At 31.7% G+C, this 24,174-nt stretch overlaps 2 protein-coding genes across 2 annotated transcripts; both read right to left on the bottom strand.

Moving 5' to 3' along the window:
* Nucleotides 1-75: 75 nt before the first annotated feature.
* LOC110672320 (pentatricopeptide repeat-containing protein At5g04780, mitochondrial) lies at nucleotides 76-2,208 on the bottom strand. The gene has a single exon (XM_021835061.2). It carries the CDS (start codon nucleotides 2,054-2,056, stop codon nucleotides 185-187), a length of 1,872 nt encoding a protein of 623 aa, XP_021690753.2. The 5' UTR covers nucleotides 2,057-2,208; the 3' UTR covers nucleotides 76-184.
* Nucleotides 2,209-13,129: 10,921 nt separating this feature from the next.
* Nucleotides 13,130-14,809, bottom strand: LOC110672312 (probable glutathione S-transferase parC). Its single transcript, XM_021835049.2, has 2 exons — nucleotides 14,357-14,809; nucleotides 13,130-13,615 (listed from the first exon to the last, which is right to left on the bottom strand). The coding sequence occupies exons 1-2, from the start codon at nucleotides 14,672-14,674 to the stop codon at nucleotides 13,271-13,273; spliced, it is 663 nt and encodes a 220-aa protein (XP_021690741.2). The 5' UTR covers nucleotides 14,675-14,809; the 3' UTR covers nucleotides 13,130-13,270.
* Between the last annotated feature and the right edge of the window lie 9,365 nt (nucleotides 14,810-24,174).

The raw sequence follows: 24,174 nt of genomic DNA on the forward strand, positions 1-24,174 counted from the left end.
GAATATTGTCAATATTGTTGAAATAAAATATATTTGAGTTGACATTTTTCATCTAAAATGATTAGAATTGAGTTTCAAATGATATCCCTTTTTTGTTCGCAAAGGACTTGCATCAATGGTGAATGAATCACCAATATTCAGTATAAATTAACAACCACCATAATTTTAGTTAGTAAACCAGAAATCACCAGAACTCCCCACAAGAGCAACATCCATCCCTAAAATGATGAAACCGGTTTACATCCCTAACAATAATTTCCCTCCCTGTCATGCTTGATGCAAGCTTCATAAAAGAATGACAATCCCCACAGATCCGGAGATTCTTCATAATCCTGATAGGTGCATTCAGAGGTAAGCACATCAACCCATAAGTAAGTGCTAGCTTCTCACTGTGGTGTCTTAAAAGTTCTTGTTTTCTGCTCTCATCCACATCATGAAGGTCATAGTCTGTCTCAGCCTTATAACCTAGTTTCTTTATCTCTTCCAGCAAGTTATCCAACTCTAAATAAATATCAGCAATTCTAGGATGGTTTCTTTCTCCAACCATAAATATGTGAACTTTGTCCTTAATTTCAATCCAACTCTTGCCTGTTTCCTTCTTCACCTCTTTTTCTTTAAGAAGCTTCCTTGCTTTTGCAACCTCCTTCCAGTTCTTATTAGCAGCATATAAATTTGACAGCAAAACATAGTTTCCCGCGTTATCTGGTTCCATCTCAAACAAGTTCTTAGCTGCAATTTCAGCTAATTTAAGATTCCCATGAATATTGCAAGATGCCAAAACTGATCCCCACATGGATGCAGTAGCAGCAAAAGGCATATTCTGTATTAATTCATAAGCTTCATGTATTAGCCCTGCCCGTCCAAGAATATCAACCAGGCATGAGTAGTGAAGGACATTTGGTGACACATTATGCTCTCGTGTCATAAGGTTGAAATAACTCCGTCCAATGTCAACAAGACCCATGTGACTACTTGCCGATAACACAGAAATATATGTCACCTCATCTGGCCGCATGCCTATTTGCTGCATTTTCTCAAATAAAATCATCACTTCCAAAGAGTGAGAATGTTTAGCAAACCCAGAAATCATCACATTCCATAAAACGACATTCTTCCCTTCAGCATCCAAAAATGCAATATACGCCTCTTTAACACTACCGCATTTAGCGTACATGTCAACAATAGAGGAAGCCACAAAATTGTTTGAACGAAACCCAGTTTTGCAAACAACAGCATGCGCCTGTCTACCTTCAATAAAAGCTGCCAAACCTGCGCAGGCGCAAATAACAGAAGACATAGTAAACTGGTTGTACTCAAGCCCAACTGCTTGTGATCTGGTGAAAAAAACCAGAGCCTGCTCATAAAGCTCATTTTGTACATAGCCGGCCATCATTGAACTCCACGTAACAGCACTCCTCTCTGACATCCCCTCAAAAACACTATTGGCATCCTGTATCAAACCACTTTTGGCATATACATCAAGCAATGCAGTGCCCACGAAACCATTTGCATCCATTGCAGCCTTCATAGCGAATGCATGCAATTGCTTACACGCAAAAGCATCGTTTTTTGCAGCACAAGCACAAAGAATACTCGAAATTGTGAATTCGCTAAATGGGTTTCCTTCCCTTTGCAATTCCAAGAAAAGAGTAAGAGCATTTTGCTCGTCCATATTTTGTGTATAAGCAGCAATCATTGTATTCCATGAAACCAAGCTTCTTTGAGGCATTTTATCAAACACTTTCCGAGAGAAGTCAATCAGGCCACATTTCGAGTACATATTGATGAGCATATTGCACGTTAGAGTGTCTGCTTTTAGCCCAAAATGAATAAGTTGTGCATGGCAGGCCTTGCCTTTCATGGGTTCTCGACTTCTTGCACAAAATTGTAAGAGGTAATGCAGGTTTGTTAATGGTGTGGCTTTTGTTTCTTTCCATAACCGGTCTTCTTGTATTGTTCTTTCAGGTTCGGCAGCATATGCTCGCACCGAAAAGCATCTAAAATGGAGATTAACCTTGTCGCTGAGTCTCTTTTTGTAACTGCTCACGGTTTTCATATAATTGCTTGTTAGTTGGTATATTTGATCATTGCCGGTATGATGATGCGAAGTGAGATCATTTCTACGCTTCCACCATGACCAATAAGTCAACCAACAATCACACACCGTTTACGCCCGCTATGACAAGGACTTCACAATTTTTAAAGCTAATTAAAAGTAATAAATATTTAGGGAGTTCGATAAAGGTTAATAATTTTTCTAGTTCATATTGTTTGAATATTTAAATAGGTCAAATTAATTTTTTATTTTATTATTATTTATATCTTTTTAATAGTTAAATATTAATTTTAGAATATTAAGTTAAAAATTATATTTTTTAAAGGTTGAAATGTACGAGAGTAATATTTAACTCTTGATTTTTTTAAATATATTTTTAAAATTAAATTAAAATTTAAAAAATTAAAAATAGCTATAATAACAAAAGTTAAAAATTTTTAATTTTTTTATTATCAGCACTAATTTTAATTTTTAGTAAATTATAAATAAAAATTTAAAAATATAAAATATTTTACCTAATAAGTTGAATATTTCAAATCATGCTTAACTAATATAAAATATATTATTTATAGATAAAAATATATCTTATTTACTTAAATACATATAATTAGAGTATAATGAAAGTATTTTTTTAAAATATTTGTATAGTTTTAGTTTAATCCTTAATTTAGTTTTTTTTTAATTTTCTTATATAATTTCACATGCTTTAAAAAAAATTTCTATTAATTTTAAAATTTATTAATTAATTAAATATAAATATTTTTTTTAAAAATTATATATAGAAAAATAAATTATAAATATAAACAAGTATAAACAAATGTGTAACACACAATTAAAAATACTAAATTTAGATATCCAAAATACATACAAAATCGTCAAATCCACTATTGAAGGAACCAAACTAGGAGCCAAGATGATAGAGACAGTGTTAGAGGGCGATGGTTGAAGAAGAAATCAGGATTGGAGGGTGTAGAGTGGACTAGCTGAGTGATGGTGATGGATGTCAAGCTGAAGTTAGAGCCAACGGAGAGCTAGCAGGGTCATCCACCTTTAAAATTTTAATTTTTAACAGAGAGTCGGTTAAATGTTAACATAGAATTTTTATATTTTGACAACAAAAAAATTTAGAAAAAATTTAAAATAATTATGTTTATTTAAGGTAAAAAAGACTTTTTACGTTTTTTATAATTACTTTTAAAGTTAAATAAGTCATTATCAATTTAGTTGATCTATTTAAACACCTAATAATTATTCTTACAGTCAAATCAACTCTTACTAATTTAGTTGATCTATTTTAAGCCTTTGATAATTATTATTAGAGTTAAATAAGCCATTGTCAATGTAGTGTCTATTTGACATTACGTTTGAAGGTTTAAAACTATTTTTCTGAATAAAAATATTATTTTATATGTTGTTAAAAAAAGTAGTTTGAAAAAAATTATTTTGTTATTTTAATGTTCTTATGATTAAAATTTATCAAATTTAATTTTAAATTATTTTTTAATACTCTCTATCTTGTATATCTAAAAAATTAATTTTCTCAATAGTAGTTTCAATAGCAATATCAAATAAGCCTTTAGTTGATTCATTTAAGCCCTCTAATAATTACTCTTAGAGTGAAAACCTTAAAAATTTGAGTTAAAAATGCCTAATCTCTATAATGTGACTTATACGAGATAGATAGATATTTAGTTGATGTCCATTTTTATTATATAACCTAAAAGTTAAATTCTCTACTGCTCTCTCACTTTCTTTCTTTGTGACTATTATTGTCATTCAGCATGTCAGTGCTGAATTCAATGCTTTTTGGTATATGTCCAGTGGTGGATGTAAAAAAAGAGCTTTAAGCTTGCATGATTCAGTGGCACTGGACATACTGAACTCATGTTTAACGAAATAAAGTGAATTTTTAGTGGCACTGGACATACTGAACTCACGTTTAATGAAATAAAGTGAATTTTTTATTCATAGAAATTTAAATGGATCAATTAAGTTGACAAGAGCTTAGTTGATCCTAAAAGTAATTATCAAGGATATAAAAAGATAAACTAATTTTATAAGAGCTTATTTAACTATAAGAGTAATTTTTAAAAGTTTAAAAAAATTAATTAAATTTGTGACACCCCTTACTCGTCTATAGTGTAGTCGAGCAAGATATGTCACACAGTGTACCGGAACACCATAATTTATCTCTTTGATATTTATCAGTTCTTAATTTATTGATTATAGTTATTAAGTGGAATTTATGAAATTGATCTCGTTTAGATCATTTATTGAAATTATAAATTAATTTGCAGCTCCGAAAATTTTATAGAAAATCCACATAATACCGGCTAAAAATGGAGAAAACAGTTCTTCGGAACCTGTGAAAAACACTTCCAATAATTGTTCAAATCACAACTCCAATTCTCACATCAATTTACAACAATTTCTTAACAATTCCTCCATTTGTCATTCATTCATTTCACATCATCATCAGGCTCAAATTATAAATAAATTATCATATGTTATTTATAAACACAAAGTTACAAATACTTACATTAATATAAAATTATATTACATAAGTTTCAAATATACATGATAAAATAAAAGTTTAATTACAAAACTTACAAAAATCACAAAATACAAAATGGGACCTAATGTCCTACCAATGCACTGTAGCTTGTGAGGTGACACGGACACTATGCAGAACTATGAACGGCCTTACCCAATCTGTGATTTACTGGGCCCTCTGTCCAAATCTTCAGTACCTACGCGTTGCAAAAGCAACGCGCTAAGCATAAAGCTTTGTGGAGCCAATAATACAAGAAAATATAATATGCAAATAAAAGTAATAATTTCCTAGTTATTGTGTTCATAAGAAATGAATAATTACTAACTTATTATTTAGTTGATGGCTAATTACATTTTATGATATTAACTTTTTTATGCATTTTGCTAATTATTTTCTTGATGATTTTGAGCTTCTTTGTATTTTATTGTAATCATTCTTGATATTTAATTTCCGTATTTTTTTTAATAATCAGTTCAATTACAGTTATACTTTTTCATGCCCAAGTAACCTATATAAGTTGACTGGACTGGATATATGGGTAAACTAGCACTGGGTACCAGGTATCTCGGGCCGTCACACCATCAGTCACAATATGTCTCCCGGTGTGCAAACAGAATGGCTAATAAGCCATAAAAGCAATAAGGCATAAAGCCAAGTAAAACATCATAATCAGTATAGCCATAGGCTATCACATCACAGAATGGCAATGAAGCCATACATCGTACGTAGTACTGTTATCATAACCCTATTGGCATGCCAACCTATCCAAACCAATCACATTATGCCTACTAGGGTATATTACAAAGTCATTTCTTGAATATTTGTACTTTATGTGTAAGGTTACTATTCATTTCATTAGTCAACTAAAATGTTGACTTTTTCATAGATAATAGGTTTATTGGTTCAAATATCATCAACATACCATATTTTGCATTCTAAAGTTGTTGGCATTAGTTGCCAATTCCATTTCAAAGTTTAGTGTTAGTTATTCACAATTTTCAGATTTCAAGCCTCATGTTTACTGTTCCATTGGTCATTTGTACAGTAGGAATTTAGTAAAATTGTCTTCATGAAAGTTGTTTCTTATTGTGTCTAGTTACATTTCCTTTTTTGAATCACTCTATTAAGAGTTTTGTAGCTCAAGTTATGGCCTAAACATCATAACTGGCTGGATTGGACAGAATCCAAAATTCTGGGCAAAACTGGTTCTGCCAGATTTGGTAACCTAAGTTTGGTTGGCAATTTGACTAGGTTATGATCAGAATTTGGATTTGTGTTCTTCATGAAAGTTGTAGATCTATGTCTCAGCTTTCTTCTGGTAAAATTTCAAGTCAATTGGACCTTTCTACACTGAGTTATGACCAAATGAATAAATACTGTTCATTTGGTCATTTTGTCCAGGCAGAATGCAAATCACCCGGATTAGGGCAATTTTTAGGTCAACTTAGTTTGATTTTCTGGGCAAGGTTTCTTCATCAAATTTGTGTCATTATGTGTCTATTTTCATGTGAAATTAGCCGTACACCAATTGAACCTCTATAACTCCATTTATAGCTGCCCAAACATACTGGACTCACATCCAGACCTGCAGGGCACTCAAGGGCAGCATACCTAACTTCAATTCCCATGGCACAAATCACTTCATTTCCTAATCAAACATAGCCAAATGGTCACTAATTGACCATTACAACTTTAGTTTATGTCCATTTTCATCCACCACTAAAACCCTAATCCTAATTGACCAAGCCTCCAATTCATGCATCTTACTCCTAATTTGCTATACTAATCATATAATTTATTCTAGGGGCAGCTAATATGTTACTTTAAATCAAAGAATTCTCCTAACCCTAACTCATGTCAAGACTGCCAAAATTTCATGGAACATAATCATGCCTCATTAATTCAATTTTTATCAAATTCTCAACTTAACTTAGCTTAAATTCATGTTTAGAAAGATGTAAAAACAAAGAATATGGCACTAACCTCTTTGGTGATTTTCTAAGCTTATTCACACCTCACTTTCTTCCACTTTCTCCTTTTCTAATGGCTGCTCATGTCTAGCTCTAGTGGTAGGGACAAATTTTTATGAAGGGAATATGAGGTTTTGAGGTGGTTTTGGTAGAGGTTTGGAAGCTTGGGTGAAGCTTCAATGGTAGAAGAGAGGGAGCTGGTTCATTTGTGAAGAAGAAGCAGATTGTTTCTTCAAATTTTCTGCCCATTTTGCTCATTTTAAATGGTTTAAAGATATGTGTCACAATGTGATTGGGTGAGAGTACTTAGTGACATAAGCATGAGGTCAAAATTACAATTTTAATTTATTTTCTTTTCTTTTCTTTGCTACTCATTTTCAATTCAATTTTTAACAATATTTATTCATATTTTAGATCATAATAATTATTTACTTAACTGGACAAGTCGGTCAAAAATCACCTCTGAAAGTGAAATGACCAAAATGCCTTCCGTTTGGCTTAACCGACTAAATTGTCTGTACCGATTGAAAAATTTTTCTGAGCATTTTCTTGGTATTCTAATGCCATAAAAACCTCAATGATTCTTTTCTGGAGTTTCAAAAATTATTTTATGAATTTTCTCCTGGGTTTAGGGTTGCAAAGACCGCAACTTCCCATGGGGTTACCCATCACTAGGCCACCAGCTCATTTAACTTAGTTGTATTTTATTTCTAAAACTTTTCCTACATTTTTCTTGTTAATATTTGAGTTAATTATGGTTCCTCACTTTAGTTTAAATATTTTTTCCAGACGTTCTAGCTGTCTGGACCGACACCGGTCACCGGAACAGTAGAATGTACGGAATGGTTATAGTGAGGGTGTTACAACTCTTCCCCTATAATTTAAATTTCATCCTCGAAATTTATCTGACTTAAGTAATCGTGCAGTTGCTACCTCCTTGCTTCTTCACTTCCTTGTATTGCCTCATCAATGTCTGGGTTTGGCTCCTCCTGAGCTTCCATAGCATATACCTGTGGTGCCACCCTAACTTTGGGCCTTTCAACTGTCTCAGAAACAATCTTCTGTGAGATGTCAGCCGCTTCTGCTCTATTCGATCTTTTACCCCTTTGAACTGTAGGGGTAGGTCTATCAACTTGTACTGGAGCTATTGAACCACTCCTCTGAGGGCAATCTCTTATGAAATGATCCGTAGCCCCACACTTAAAATACTCTCCAGTTAACAGTCGACACTCCCCTCTGTGTCTCCTACCACAGTGCATACATTCAGGCACTGGGGCAAATCCCCTTGTTACTGTGCCCAGGGAACTAGCTATAGATATTTCAATCTGGCCTCTCTAGCCCTGTGTCTGATCTTGTGAACTAGAACCTTTAAACTTCTTACTATCAGTCAATATACTTGACTGCCCTGGTCCAAATTCCCTCTTACGCTGCCTATCTTTCCTATTCTGTTCACTTACTCTGACCCTTTCCACTTTCAGTGTGGCTTCAACTAATTTCGTGAAGTTCGTAATCCTCAAGGCAGTGATCATTATTTTAATGTTATCATTTAGCCCCTCTTCAAACCTTTTGCACCTCTCTGCTTCTATGGGGACTATCTCTCTTCCGTAGCGGCTTAGTCTGACAAACTCCTTCTCATACTCCGCTACTGATAGCTGCCTCTGCCTCAGATTAATAAACTCTCTTCTTCTGTCTTCCAAGTACACACTTCCCACATACTTCTTAAATTCAGCGAGGAAGAATCCCAAGTTATAAACTTTGGCCGGACCTCACTAGATATAGTGTCCCACCATTGATAGGCATCATCTTGAAGTAGGGACACAGCACCCTCCAAGTTCTGCTCTGGGGTGCAATGCAGTTGCTTCAATACCCTTATGGTACGGTCTAGCCAATTCTCAGCCGCCACCAAGTCATCTTCTTTCTTACCAATGAAGTCCACCGCCCCAAATTTTCTCATTTTTTCCAGATGGGATTTCTGCTGTGGAGGTGGTGGTGGTGGCACAACCCCAGCCATCTGTTTGAAGAATTCTGCCATTTGTTGAAACATAGCCGGCGGAGGCTGTGCAGGCACTGCTGGTGCCAGTGGAGCAGGTTCTCCCTGGCTCCTAGTCTCAGCTGCAGGTGGAGCATGACTCTCCACTTTCTCATCTAGTGCTCTCTGTGATGTAGGGTCCATATCCTAATTAAAATAAGAAAGACAAACAAATCTGCATTAGTGTCACCTCGACTCTTACAAATGCAATGCATGGTATAGACTCTATCTAGATCCAGAAACGCCTAAACCGTGCTCTAATACCACTAAATGTGACACCCCTTACTCGTCTACAGTGTAGTCGAGCAAGATATGCCACACAGTGTATCGGAACACCATAATTTATCTCATTGATATTTGTCAGTTCTTAATTTATTCATTATAGTTATTAAGTGAAATTTATGAAATTGATCTCATTTAGATCATTTATTGAAATTATAAATTAATTTGTAGCTTCGAAAATTTTATAGAAAATCCAGCAGAGTATCGGCTAAAAATGGAGAAAACAGTTCTTCGGAACCTGTGAAAAACACTTCCAATAATTGTTCAAATCACAACTCCAATTCTCACATCAATTTACAATAATTTCTTAACAATTCCTCCATTTGTCATTCATTCATTTCACATCATCATTAGGCTCAAATCATAAATATATTCTCATATGTTATTTATAAACACAAAGTTAGAAATACTTACATTAATATAAAATTATATTACATAGGTTTCAAATATACATGATAAAATAAAAGTTTAATTACAAAACTTACAAAAATCACAAAATACAAAATGGGACCTAGTGTCCTACTAATGCACTGTAGCTTGTGAGGTGACATGGACACTATGCAAAACTGTGAACGGCCTTACCCAATCTATGGTCTACTGGGCCCTCTGTCCAAATCTTCAGTACCTACGCGTTGCAAAAGCAACGCGCTAAGCATAAAGCTTAGTGGTGGCAATAATATAAGAAAATATAATATGCAAATAAAAGTAATAATTTCCTAGTTATTGTGTTCATAAGAAATGAATAATTACTAACTTATTATTTAGTCGAGGGCTAATTACATTTTATGATATTAACTTCTTCATGCATTTTGCTAATTATTTTCTTGATGATTTTGAGCTTCTTTGTATTTTATTGTAATCATTCTTGATATTTAATTTTCGTATTTTCTTTAATAATCAGTTCAATTACAGTTATACTTTTCTATGCCCAAGTAACCTATACAAGTTGACCGGACTTGATAAACGGGTAAACTAGCATTGGGTACCAGGTACCTTGAGCCATCACACCATCGGTCACAATGTGTCTCCCGGTGTACAAACAGAATGGCTAATAAGCCATAAAAGCAATAAGGCATAAAGCCAAGTAAAACATCATAATCAGTATAGCCATAGGCTATCACATCACAGAATGGCAATGAAGCCATACATCATACGCAGTACTACTATCAAAACTCTATTGGCATGCCAACCTATCCAAACCAATCACATTAGGCCTACTAGGGCATATTATAAGGTCATTTCTTGAATATTTGTACTTTATGTGTAAGGTTACTATTCATTTCATTAGTCAACTAAAATGTTGACTTTTTCATAGATAATAGGTATATTGGTTCAAATATCATCAACATACCACATTTTGCATTCTAAAGTTGTTGGCATTAGTTGCCAATTTCATTTCAAAGCTTAGTGTTAGTTATTCACAATTTTCATATTTCAAGCCTCATGTTTACTGTTCCATTGGTCATTTGTACAATAGGAATTTGGCAAAATTATCTTCATAAAAGTTGTTCCTTATTGTGTCTAGTTACATTTCCTTTTTTGAATCACTCCATTTGGAGTTTTGTAGCTCAAGTTATGGCCTAAACACCATAACTGGCCGGATTGGACAGAATCCAAAATTGCAGGTAAGCGGTTCTCGCCAAATTTGGTAACCTAAGTTTGGTTGGCAATTTGACTAGGTTATGGTCAGAATTTGGATTTGTGTTCTTCATGAAGTTGTAGATCTATGTCTCAGATTTCTTCTGGTAAACTTTTAGGTCAATTGGACCTTTCTACACTGAGTTATGACCAAATGAATAAATACTGTTCATTTGGTTATTTTGTCTAGGCAAAATGCAAGTCACTCGGATTAGGGCAATTTTTAGGTCAACTTAATTTGGTTTTCTGGGCAGGGTTTCCTCTCCAAAGTTGTGCCATTATGTGTCTAGTTTCATGTCCAATTGACCTTGCACCAATTGAACCTCTACAACTCCATTTATAGCTGCCCAAACATACTGGACTCACATCCAGACCTGCAGGGCACTCAAGGGCAGCATACCTAACTTCAATTCCCATGGCACAAATCACTTCATTTCCTAATCAAACATAGCCAAATGGTCACTAATTGACCATTACAACTTTAGTTTATGTTCATTTTCATCCACCACTGAAATTAAATTTCAAAACCCTAACCCTAATTGACCAAGCCTCCAATTCATGCATCTGACCCCTAATTTGCTATACTAATCATATAATTTATTCTAAGGGCAGCTAATATGTCACTTTAAATCAAAGAATTCTCCTAACCCTAACTCATGTCAAGGCTGCCAAAATTTCATGGAACATAATCATGCCTCATTAATTCAATTTTTATCAAATTCTCAACTTAACTTCGCTTAAATTCATGTTTAGAAAGATGTAAAAACAAAGAATATGGCACTAACCTCTTTGGTGATTTTCTAAGCTTATTCACACCTCACTTTCTTCCACTTTCTCCTTTTCTAATAGCTGCTCATGTCTAGCTCTAGTGGTAGGGACAAATTTTTATGAAGGGAATATGAGGTTTTGAGGTGGTTTTGGTAGAGGTTTGGAAGCTTGGGTGAAGCTTCAATGGTAGAAGAGAGGGAGCTGGTTCGTTTGTGAAGAAGAAGCAGATTGTTTCTTCAATTTTTCTGCCCATTTTGCTCATTTTAAGTGGTTTAAAGACATGTGTCACAATGTGATTGGGTGAGAGTGCTTAGTGAAATAAGCATGAGGTCAAAATTACAATTTTAATTCATTTTCTTTTCTTTTATTTGCTACTCATTTTCAATTCAATTTTTAACAATATTTATTCATATTTTAGATCATAATAATTATTTACTTAACTGGACAAGTCGGTCAAAAATCACCTCTGAAGGTGAAATGACTAAAATGCCCTCCGTTTGACTTAACAGACCAAAATTATCTGTACCAATTGAAAAATTTTTCTAAGCATTTTCTTGGTATTCTAATGCCATAAAAACCTTAATGATTCTTCTCTGAAGTCCCAAAAATTATTTTATGAATTTTCTTCCGGGTTTAGGGCTTCTAGCTGCAAAGACCGCAACTTCCCACGGGGTTACCCATCGCTAGGGCACCGGCTCATTTAACTTGGTTGTATTTTATTTCTAAAATTTTTCATACATTTTTCTTATTAATATTTGAGTTAATTATGGTTCCTCACTTTAGTTTAAATATTTTTTCCAGACGGTCTAACTGTCCAGACCGACACAGATCACCGGAACAGTAGAATGTACGGAATGATTACAGTGAGAATATTATAAAATTGATAATAACTTATTTAACTTTTTAACTCTAAGAATTATTGTCAGAAATTTAAAAGGGTTTTGGCCTCGAGAAAATTAGTCAAAAAAGACAAGCTTTATCTCTCGTAGATTTGTCTCCACGATGGCTTCTTTCTTCTCATTGTTCAAAACCTTTTTTTTATATATTTTCATAATTATTATTGGCCATTAAAGAAAAGAATTATGGGCTTTTGACATTATGTTAATTTTTTTATTTGACTAACATCTAAATTTTATTGACTAATAATCGAAATTACTTTTTGTTTACAAAACTTAGGGGAACCATTCTTTACTTTTAAACAAAATGGACTAACTTGTATTTTTGCTAAAATTCAAGGGTATTTTATCTTAAATTATATTATATTTTGGTTTCAAGTTTTGAAATTTAATCACACTTTAATATTTGAATTATTATATTATAAAGAATTTAATTTTTCAAAATTTTTTATAAGTAAACCCTTAATGATAATAGGTAATTAAATAGAGAAAATTATTATTTAATATTTTTATTTTAACGAAATTAATTATTTAATTTTCATATTTTAAAAATTAAAATAGTTAGTCTCTATATTTTTATTCCATTTACTCTTTAGTCTCTTCAATCATTTTAAGCGTTAATTTGAATTTCATTCAATTTCTTAATTAAAAAAAATTAATTATATAGTCTCTCTATTTTATTTGCCTTAAACTATTTGATTTTCGCGGTGTTAATTTTTCTCTTCTTTGAATGTATTGACTCATAATAAATTTGATTTAAAAGTGGATGGAGATACTACAAAGTAAATAGAATAAAAATACATAGACTAACTAATATATTTTTTAAAGTAGAGGACTAAATAATTAATTTTATTAAAATAAAGAGATTAAATAATAATTTTTTTAATTATATATAATAAAAAAATGAAAGAATTCAATAAAAGTAAGTAATCAAAATTGCAAGCAAGGTAATTAATTACCTTTATTAATATAAATGAAACATCACACCAAACGGTAATTGAAAGCCGAAACACAAGGCCTAGATAGGACAATAAACAACTCAAAACCAAGCAATCTCCTTTCTAAGCTATGCACTCTCTACTCTATCCCAAGCCTCTTCTTTAGCTCTAAAACGAATCCATGGACTTTTTTGTGGTCAGGAAGAGACTTGAGCACGCTCTCTTTCTCTGAGCACCTTTTAGCCCATTGAATAAGCTTAGGACACTCAGCCTCTATGCTGAAATTTCCAAAGACCTCATAAGCATAAAACCAGCTATAGAAAGGCACAAGTACAACATCTACATAACCAAAACTTTCACCACCGAAGTATGGCTTCTCTCCAAGCTTTCCTTCCATAAGCTTCAGTGACTCTATGAATTCTTTCTTAGCTGCCTCCTGCTCTTCTCCTTTTGTTGCCCATATCTTCCTTCCAAGAGCATATATCTGCATCCCAACTTCATATAAATCTCCCTTTTTTTTTTATGAAGTTCATAATTATTTATGTTGCAATTTTAATTATTACACTCTAAATTACATATTATGTACTATAAATACGCATTTTTATACTGTATGTGTATATTTTTCAAAACTCAAATCTGTAAAATTTCACATTTCCTTGTGGAGAGAATCTAAAATTTTATAAACTTTTTTTTTAATTAACATTTTTTCAAATAGGGATTCCTCTATGCATGATTTTTACTAAAATAAAATTATTGCACATTGGGTACAATTTGTTTTTTTAATTTCCCCTTTATTCCACATATTTTTATGAATTTGTGCTATTTATTTTACATAATATCATGAAATATATAGCTTATTAAGAAAAAAGAAAGTAATGAGCTTTAATTCAGTAATATTAGAGTCATTTACAAAATTCTGAAATCTCAAACTCAAAGCCTAGTCGGAATCAATTATAAATAAATAAATAACTTAAAATGTTAAAATGTGATATATAGAAGTTTAAAACATATATATATATATATTAAAATTAAAAAAATAGAGTATTGTACAATCTATATGTAGTTTTTAACTATATATTAAGAAAGGGGAAAGAAATTTAAGTTCTTTTGATTATTTAGTTACTTCCCTTACTACCAAAGTAAAATTGTCAAAGATTCAATAACCAAAGAGCAAAAAAATTCAACCATTTAGAATTTTTATAAAAGAAATTAAAAAGAAGAGTACCTTCTTATCAACAAAATCAGCCCAGAATTTAGCTTGAGCTCTCAGGTAAGGATCAGAGGGAAGCAATGGAGCTTTGTCCTTCCAGGCTTCATCAATGTATTGAACAGCAATAAGAGACTCAGCAACTGGTTTGCCATTGTGGATGAGAACTGGGATCTTCTTATGAACTGGGTTCATCTGCAAGAGCAGAGCACTCTTGTTCTGCAGATCCTCTTCCTTGTACTCATACTTGATGCCCTTCTCTGCCAAAGCAATCCTAACTCTCATACCAAAAGGGCTTGGCCAGAAATCCAACAGAACCACCTCTGCATTAGCCATTCTTGAAATGATTGTTAAAAGATCAAAGATTTAAGAACCGAAAAAATAGAATAAGCTTTAAGATTAATAAGCTTGAAAGTGTTTGATGCAAATATGGGTTCCCAAGTTACATATTTATATAGGATTGTTGTTGAATATGGGTTCACCGCCTTCCACAATCGACACAGAATCGTCATTTAATGCAAAAATCCTTGACGTAAGAGCATTTGTCACCCTTTTTGTTTTTCATTTTCTTATATTTTTAAATGTCAACAACGATATGCGCACTTTATTATTATCTTTTTTAATAATTTCATTTATTCACTATTTTTATATGTTTCACTAAAGATTTTATTTTATGGGATAATTACTATTTAGGCAAGTATTTAATGAAATTAATTATTTTATTCTTATATTTTGAGAAATGTATTATTTAATATTTATATTTTATTTTCATTTAATTATTTAGTCTTTTTATCTTAATGAAATTAATTAGTTAATGGTCTTTATATTTAAAAAAAATACATTAATTAATTCATTTAATTTGATTTCATTAACTTCTAATCTTTCATGTTATTTTTTTATACTCAAATTATTCTAATTCTATGTTCCTTATTTATCTCTACTAATATCTTTTCCTCTCTACATTTACACCCGTCTCCTCCTTATTTTTCTCTATTTTCTATCTTTTGATAGAAATTTGTATATGTCGTATACATAAAATGCTTAATCAATTTTCTATATCTCTAAGTAAGTAAGATGATAATTTAACAAAATTATTTTTAATAGGGAAAATTAAAAAAATAATACCTTGGGAATTGAATTAAAACACAATTTTTTAAAAAAAAAATGTAAATTGATATTCATCTAGAAATAAATTTTTCAAAATATATTAACTAATTAATTAATTTTAATAAAATAAAAAGATTAAATAATAATTTGATAAATATTAATTAATAAAAAATTTTACGAAAAGATAAAATAATTAAATAAAAGTGCGGCCATGTTTTATTTATTGCTCTTTTATTTTTATTATATATATATATATATATTTATATAAAAGATAAGCATTCGAAAATGTCTAACTTAACAAACAAAAGTCGTAGTTGAGCGCAATAATTGTTTAATATAAGTTCAAATAAATTTGAAATAGGATTTCAAGTACTAAAATAGCCATCAGTGTGTGTGTGAGATATATAGATTAGTTAAGAATGTTTATTTTATTTCTGTCTCTGTCTCGTGTATATGTTAATTTTTTCTTATTTAAAAAAAATAGACATCAATTTATGCAATAATTCGTTATTAAAAATATAAAAATAAATAAAATTAGAAATAACATATTATAATATAATTTGTCATCTCCTTTTAAACGCTTGTGGACTTGAATTTGAAATTGAATGATTATGACTATGAAAATTTGATCAATTGCCCACTAACTATATATTCATAATCATTTTCGCTTCGTTTGAAAAAAATTTAATCTTATAAAATTATAGGTTTTAAATAAAGGGTTATATTCTTTTAAGTAAATATAATAATTAAAAGCATATTTTTTTTATTAATGATTAAATATACGCATACACAGATTATTGATAAGAATAAACCATTGTTAAAACCATGTCAATAAAAATTATCATATGCAAAGTGAGTTTATTATGCACTTAACTTATAATAATTTATTCTTAATTTCAAAGTAAAACAAAATTTCTTCAATGAGACTTCAGGATTTACTCTTTATTTTTGTAGTGTATGATGCAACATTAAAAATAATATAAACAGTTTTAAATTTTAAAATATAGAAAACATAACATTTTCAAAATAATATTTTCTTCTCTTCTCTTTCTTCTTTTTTTTTTTTCTCTTCCTCCTCTCCTCTCTCTCTCTCTCTCTTTCTCTCTACTAATTAATGAGACGATATTTCTCTCTATTCTCCTTTGTGGAAAAAATTTAAACACCATTAAAATTATTTTAATTAAAAATACTATTATAATGTATACCGCATGAAAAATAATTACATGAAAAATAATTACATGCTCGAACACATACATATTAAAGTTAAACCTTAAAAATTGCTTTATAAGAATAAGCCACTTAACTTAATAAGAATGCTTAAAAATATCATATTAATATCTTTTTTTATCTTTATTTTTTAATTTTTATATAAAATAATTAGCTTATCGTATTGAACATCATGTTTTATCTAAACGTTTTCAAATTTCAATTACTAAAATCCTATCTGATACAAGGAAAAAAAATTCTTTCTATTGCATCTATTAAGAATTTTAAAATTCGTAAATTTACAAATTTAAGTATCATAAAACTACGCTCATCATATTGTATATCTTTAAAATTCAATTTTTTAATTAAATTTTTAGTTGAACTAGAAGGAATGATGCATTACTCTACATATCAAGTTTTGTCATTATTTATAATGAATTTAAATATATTTTTATTTATTAAAAATTATATTAATACATATTTAAATAACAATTCACTAAAATTTATTTATAAAATTTAAACATTTATTTTTTAAAAATATTATATTTTTAAAAATAAAAATTTTAATAATGATATTAAAAAAATTTCCATGTGGCATTTGTATTTTTTTCCACTTTGGTTATGATTTTATTGGTTTATATCAACTAATTGAATAAATGATAGAAAATAATCTATTAGTCAAATTTTTTCAAAATTTAAAATTTAAATGGTTAGTTGCTATTAATAAATTTATTTATTAACACTTAAAATAAAATAATAATTAGTTAGGAATTTTATCATTAATAAAATTTTATAATATGACGTTGAAAATATAAAATATTAAAAAATAAATATTAAATTATATTATTAAAATAAAATAATAAATAATTTATATAATAAGCAGATAAAATAATTAGCATAAAATAATGCTAACATGACTTAATCTATATTATACATAAATATTTAAGGGAGAACGTTAGCTTTTAATTATAATTATATTTATTATATTTTTTTAAATATATTAATTAGATAATATTAAATAATAATTTAAAATTAAGTTTAATAAATTTTAATTATTAAAATATTAAAATAATAATTTTTTTAAAAAATTATTTTTTAATAATATTTAAAATATACTTTTATTTAAAAAAATAATTTTGAAATCTTAAAGCACAATGACAAATACACGCTTAATATTTTTCTTGCATGAAAAGCTGTGCGCTGCAGAAAACCTGGTCAGAGTCAATAAGAAACCGTCCGATTGGACGGTAATGCCCCAATCCATGACGTAAGAGCATTTGTCACCCTTGTTTTTCATTTATTTGTATTTTTAAATGTCAAGGACAATGTGGGCACTTTATTTTTATTTTTTTTAATAATTTCATTTATTCACTATGGCCATATACTTCATTGAAGATTTTATTTTATTGGATAATTACTATTTAGTTAAGTATTTAATGAAGTTAATTATTTTATTTTTATATTTTGAGAAATGTATTATTTAATATTTTATATTTTATATTTATTAAATTATTTAATATTTTTATTTTAATAAAATTAAATAATTAATAGTCTTTATATTTTAAAAAATACATTAATTAATCCATGTAATTTGATATTATTGGCTTTTTACGTCACACCTTACCCCTCTGTAAGGCATAACATGATCCCGTAGAATAACTAATAAACTACCGAACTTCACCTACCGATAACTCATTAAGTACCCTACAAGGGATTTTAAAACAATTTTCTTATCTTTGACAAGTGGTGAGCATTTCTAATAAGTATTTAAAATATTTAGTTGAAATTAAAACTAGTTAATATTTTTTGCCCATTTTATTTTTTTTACGTAAATTTTATAAAAATTTTGACAGAGATCCCTCTGTATTTTGAGAAAACAGTTCTTCGAATACCTGTAATAAGCACTTCTAAAAATTTTGCTCAATAACTGCTTCAATTTCATACTCAATCTCAATCAATTTCTCAACACATTTATCAACTTTCAAATTTCAAATCCACTATCCAATGATCATCAAAATACTAGCAATCCATTTCATTCAAATTAAATAAAATAGTTCCATTCATATTTCATTAGAGACAAAACAATTTATATATACATCATTACAAAATTTACATCAAAGGAAGTTCAAACTAAATTTTTATTATAAATTTCATACAAACTTTGTACAAGCTGCTCAAGACCCATTTACATGTCCATACATTTATGTGCAATATATACATCAAAAGAAATATTTACAGTTATGGTATAAATTATACCCGAAGACTTTAAGCTGTATGATCCTCAATCTTGTGACTCGATCTCTTTGCTCCTCTAGTCTCTAAATCTGCGACAGCAATGAAAGCTATCGCTGAGTACTAGGACTCAGTGGTGCACAACATACTAAAATAATCTTTATGCAGGACTTAAATCACATTTATTCGAAAATTTAATTGAACATGAGAATTAAATACAAATCATGCATTATGAGATTTTAATCCCAAACAATTTCATTTTGAAGTATCAAATCACATTTCATAAAACCTACAGTTAAATCATGCCATTCGAAACAAATAGAATCTCAATAGCCAGAGGCTAAAGAGAAATCACATCACAAGGCTAGCTAGCTCAAATATATGGATATCCATTCACATCCTCTTCTACTGGCACACCTCAACACTTCTCCAGAGAAGGAATCAAAATTCGAAACTAATTACCCCTACTAGTCGTGCTAGTGAGATGTTCAAATATATGGTCATGACACTGTGGTTTCAAAACTTATCTTAACAATTTGCTAAACATTGTCATTTCAAATATACACAATAACTTTCACAATTTAAATCAAAACATCATAAATAATGTCACAAATAAACTTTCAATAATTCAAAGCAAAAGTAAAATGCATATTTCATTCACTTTATCAATGAATTTTAAAGCATAGTGATGTTGTGCACAAACCTTAAGCGAGTCGCCCCTTGGCCTTGACTCGGTTCCTCGGATTCCTTCCCGGTATTCTTTTCAACTGAAACACACAATTTTACAATGTTTCAATACTAGAACTTAACATAAATCCAAAATAAATTTAGCCTCATTTTTACCTAGCTCTAACGTGCTAAACTCGATGTTCTTGAAATTTTGTGTTTCGGGTTACTATTCATTACACTATTCAAGTCAAATTATTGACTTTCTAAGGCTTAATAGGTATGGGAACTCCAACTTCACCCACATACCACATTTTGGTCACTAAATTTGTTGGTTTTGGTCATTTTCTCAAAACTTAGGTCTTTTAGGTAAAATGGCCAAATTTTCAGTTTTGGTGTCCCTAATTGTACTGTTTCATTGGTCAGTTTACTGTTAAAATTTGGCAAAACTTTCTTCATAGAAAATGTTCCCTATTGTCTTAAGTTTATTCTCCTTTTTGAATCACCCCAATTGGAGTTTTGTAGCTCAAGTTATAAGCAAATTACGTTTACTATTCATGCTGCAGAATTTGGTTCTGCAGATTTGTTGATCCAACTTCATTCAGTAATTTGATCAAGTTAAGTTCATAATTTGGTCTAATTTTCTTCATATGAAATGTTCTACTATGCCTTAGGTTTCCATCGGTTCAAGAATCACCTAAATCAGAGTTTTCTAGAGAGAGTTATAGCCTTTGAAACTTTACTGTTCAAATGGCAAATCTACAGTCTGCAGATTCAGTGACCCAACTTGGCTCAGTAATTTGATTGGGTTAATGGCATAATTTGGGTTGGTGTTCTTCATGAAAGTTTTATGTCTATATCTCATCTAACCACTGGTAAAATTTCAGGTCATTTTGACCTACCTAGCTTGAGTTATGACCAAATGAACAAACACTGTTCATTTGGTCAGGTTATGCAGGGCAGCCTGCGATTTCTCAACTTCGGTCACTTTGTTCACTAGGTTTTAGTCACTTTTTGGGCAGGCTTCCTAAATGAAAATTGTGTCATTTAGTGCCTATTTTCATCTCCAATTGGTCCCATATCCATTGGACTTGTAAAATTTCATTTTTGGTCCTTCAAAGGAAATTTTGGTCATGTTGCCAACACATGACCTTATCCAATCCGAATTGGCTTTTAATTCCAACACTTCTAACACACCTCATTTGGTCACAAATGACCATTTTTCACTTCACATTAGGTCAAATATATCATTTACCAATTTCTCCAAAATTTTTGCCTCAAAACCCTAGGTTTCAAACCCTAACCACACTATTTCATTGTAATTAACTAATTCAAAGCATATAAACACAATCTTTCAACTCATTCAAGCATTTTAACATGTTTAACTCAATCAAACTCATGAAAATCACTCTCCCCTCCCTGCTGGATGAATTTCAGTTTAGTCCCTCACACATTTTGTTTTTTTTATTTTAAGTTTATTTACAAGTAATTCAAGCTAAAAACACAATAATTAATCTCCAACTTCAATTTGATGTGCTTACCTCAACTTTGATATTCAATCTTCAATTTTTCTCCTCTTTTCTTCTTTCTTTCTTGTTAAATTTCTTTCTCAAGGGAAGGGAATAAGGTTTTATGGAGTGATTATGGAAGAAGTTGGGATTTGGTAAGGGTTTCAAAGCTTGAAGACAAGCTTTAATGGAGGTTTAACTATGGAGATGTGAGGGAGAGGGAAAGTGACGTTTTGAAGAAGACTTTGTGTTTTATTTTTTTTTCTTTTCTTTCTTTATGTCTTTTGTCTTATGGAAGACTCAAAAATCCATTTAATCAAATTATTAATTATGGGATTTATGGCATCATGCATGATGTCATTTCCCTACACCTTTTTCATTTTCCTTCTTTTTTCTTTTTTTTTTCTATTAGTTCTTTAATTTAATTTTTGATTCCAAAATTTTCTTTTCTCCTATTTTATTTGACAGTTAGGTCAGGAGTCAGCTCTCGGGGTTAATTGACCAAATTGCCCCTCACCGGTTCATCCCGGTTTGCAATTAATTCAATATTTCTTCTGGCTCCCTGACCTAATTATTTGACTGACTTAACAGTTCTTTTTTGTGATTTTCTCTTTTCCACTGTGTTCATAAGGGTCCTAAGGACAGCAGCGTCACTTTTTACGGTTCGAAATTTGAGTTTAAAATGACTTCGCAGTCGTTCTCGAGGAGGTCACCCATCGCTGTGACTCTCGGCTTGTTTAACTTCTTATGTTCTATTTTTCTTGTTTATACTTAACTAATTGGACATTACTAATTATTTGTGTTTATGGCTTCTCTAGTTGTCTTAATTGTGGTTCTAATCCCCTTAATTGTCCAGACCGACACCGATCACCGGAACAGTGAAATATACCAGGCTATGCAAATAGGGGTGTTACAATTCTCCCCCCCTTAAATAAATTTCGTCTCGAAATTTTACCTGGTATTAATCTCTGAACAGCTGTGGGTGTTGTCTCCTCATGTCCTCCTCTCGTTCCCAAGTAGCCTCCTGGCCTAAATGATGGTTCCACAGTACTTTTACCAACGGTATCTGTTTGTTCCGTAGCTACTTCACCTCATAAGCCAGAATCTCTATGGGTTCTTCTTCATATGTGAGGTCTGGATTCACTTTAATTTCCTCTACTGGTAGTACATGAGATGAGTCTGATTGATACCTCCTCAACATAGACACATCGAAGACATTATGTATCTTCTCCAACTCTGGAGGTAGTGCCAATCGATATGCCAAAGGACCCACTCTTTCCAGAACCTCATATGGCCCAATGAAATGAGGACTCAATTTCCCCTTTCTGCCAAATCTCATAATTCTCTTCCAAGGAGAAACTTTGAGGAAAACTTTCTCACCCACTGCATACTCAATATCCCTTCTTTTCAAATCAATGTAGGACTTCTGACGGTCTGATGCAGTCTTAAGTCGATCTCTGATCACCCTGATTTTCTCTTCAGTTTGTTGAACAATTTCGGGTCCAATCATCTTTCTTTCACCCACGTCATCCCAACACAACAGAGTTCTACATTTTCTGCCATATAAAGCTTCATATGGAGGCATCCCAATGCTTGATTGGTAGCTGTTGTTGTAAGCAAACTCAATCAAAGGCAAGTGTGTATCCCAACTGCCCTCAAACTCAATCACACAAGCCCGTAGCATGTCCTCCAAGATCTGAATTACCCTCTCAGACTGGCCATCTGTCTATGGGTGGAATGCAGTACTGAAGTTCAATCTAGTTCCTAAGGCTCTCTGAAGACTACCCCAGAATCTAGAAGTGAACCTAGGATCTCTGCTCGTCACGATGGATACCGGCACTCCATGCGGTCTCACAATCTCATCGATGTATAACTTGGCCAATCTTTCTAAAGCGTAGTCCATCCGGGCGTGAGAAAATGAGCGATTTAGTTAGTGCATCAACAATAACCCAAAGCGCATCATGACTATTACGTGTCCTCGGAAGTCCCATCACAAAATCCATCGTTATTCTCTCCCATTTCCACTGCATCGGTAGTGGATGTAACAACCAGTGGTACTTGATGCTCTGCCTTTACTTGCTGACAAGTTAGGCATTTGGATATAAACTCTGCCACATTCCTTTTCATACCCATCCACCAGTAATGCTCCTTTAGCCCTCTATACATTTTTGTGCCACCAGGGTGCATGGAAAAAGGAGACTCATGTGCTTCCTTCAAAATGATCTGCCTCAAATCAACATCACTAGGAACACATATTCTACCCTGGTGTAGCAATAGACCATCATCTCTGATTGAGAATTCTGGTTTCTTGCCCTATCGGACTTCTTCCATCAGCTTCTGATACTTCTGATCATTCTGAGTAGCCATTCTAATCTGATCAATCAACACTGGCTATACATGCCATGCAACTGCTGTATGCCCATCATCACTAATCTCTAAGCTGGCATGTAATGATCTCAACTCATGTACCAAAGACAAATGAGTAACTTGTAGACTTGCTATAGTTTTGTGACTTAAGGCGTCAGCCACCACATTAGCTTTCCCTGGCTGATAGTCTATCAGACAATCATAGTCTTTTATCAACTCTAACCATCTCCTCTGTCTCAAATTTAGCTCTTTCTGGGTGCCCAAATACTTTAAACTCTTATGATCTGTGTAGATGTAACACTTTTCCCCATACAAATAGTGTCTCCAGATCTTAAGAGCAAACACTATGGCTGCAAGCTCCAAGTCATGTGTCGGATAATTTCTCTCATGCGGTTTCAGCTGGCGTGATGCATAGGCAATGACATTTCGATCTTGCATCAACACATAACCTAACCCATTATGAGAAGCATCGCTATAAACGGTATATTCTTTACCCGGGGTAGGTAAAGTTAGGACTGGAGCTTCAGTCAAACATCTCTTCAATTCATCAAAACTCTGCTGGCATTTATCCGTCCACTGAAATTTTATATCTTTTCTAAGCAGCTTGGTCAATGGAGATGCCAACATGGAGAATCCCTTCACAAATCTACGGTAGTATCCAGCTAAACCCAGAAAACTACGAATCTCTGTGACATTTCTGGGTGGCCTCCAATGGGGCGACTTCAATCTTACTTGGATCTACCTTAATGC

This window comes from Hevea brasiliensis, chromosome 14 (genome assembly GCF_030052815.1).
Source record: "Hevea brasiliensis isolate MT/VB/25A 57/8 chromosome 14, ASM3005281v1, whole genome shotgun sequence".
In the NCBI taxonomy this organism is placed as follows: domain Eukaryota; kingdom Viridiplantae; phylum Streptophyta; class Magnoliopsida; order Malpighiales; family Euphorbiaceae; genus Hevea; species Hevea brasiliensis.

What these genes read in the sequence shown, in the direction of transcription:
- LOC110672320 (XM_021835061.2), bottom strand. Translation starts at nt 2,056, where the DNA reads ATGAAAACCGTGAGCAGTTACAAAAAGAGACTCAGCGACAAGGTTAAT.
- LOC110672312 (XM_021835049.2), bottom strand. Translation starts at nt 14,674, where the DNA reads ATGGCTAATGCAGAGGTGGTTCTGTTGGATTTCTGGCCAAGCCCTTTT. An exon ending in CTGATTTTGTTGATAAGAAG is followed by an intron (nt 13,616 to 14,356) that starts GTACTCTTCTTT and finishes GTTGGGATGCAG; the next exon opens with ATATATGCTCTTGGAAGGAA.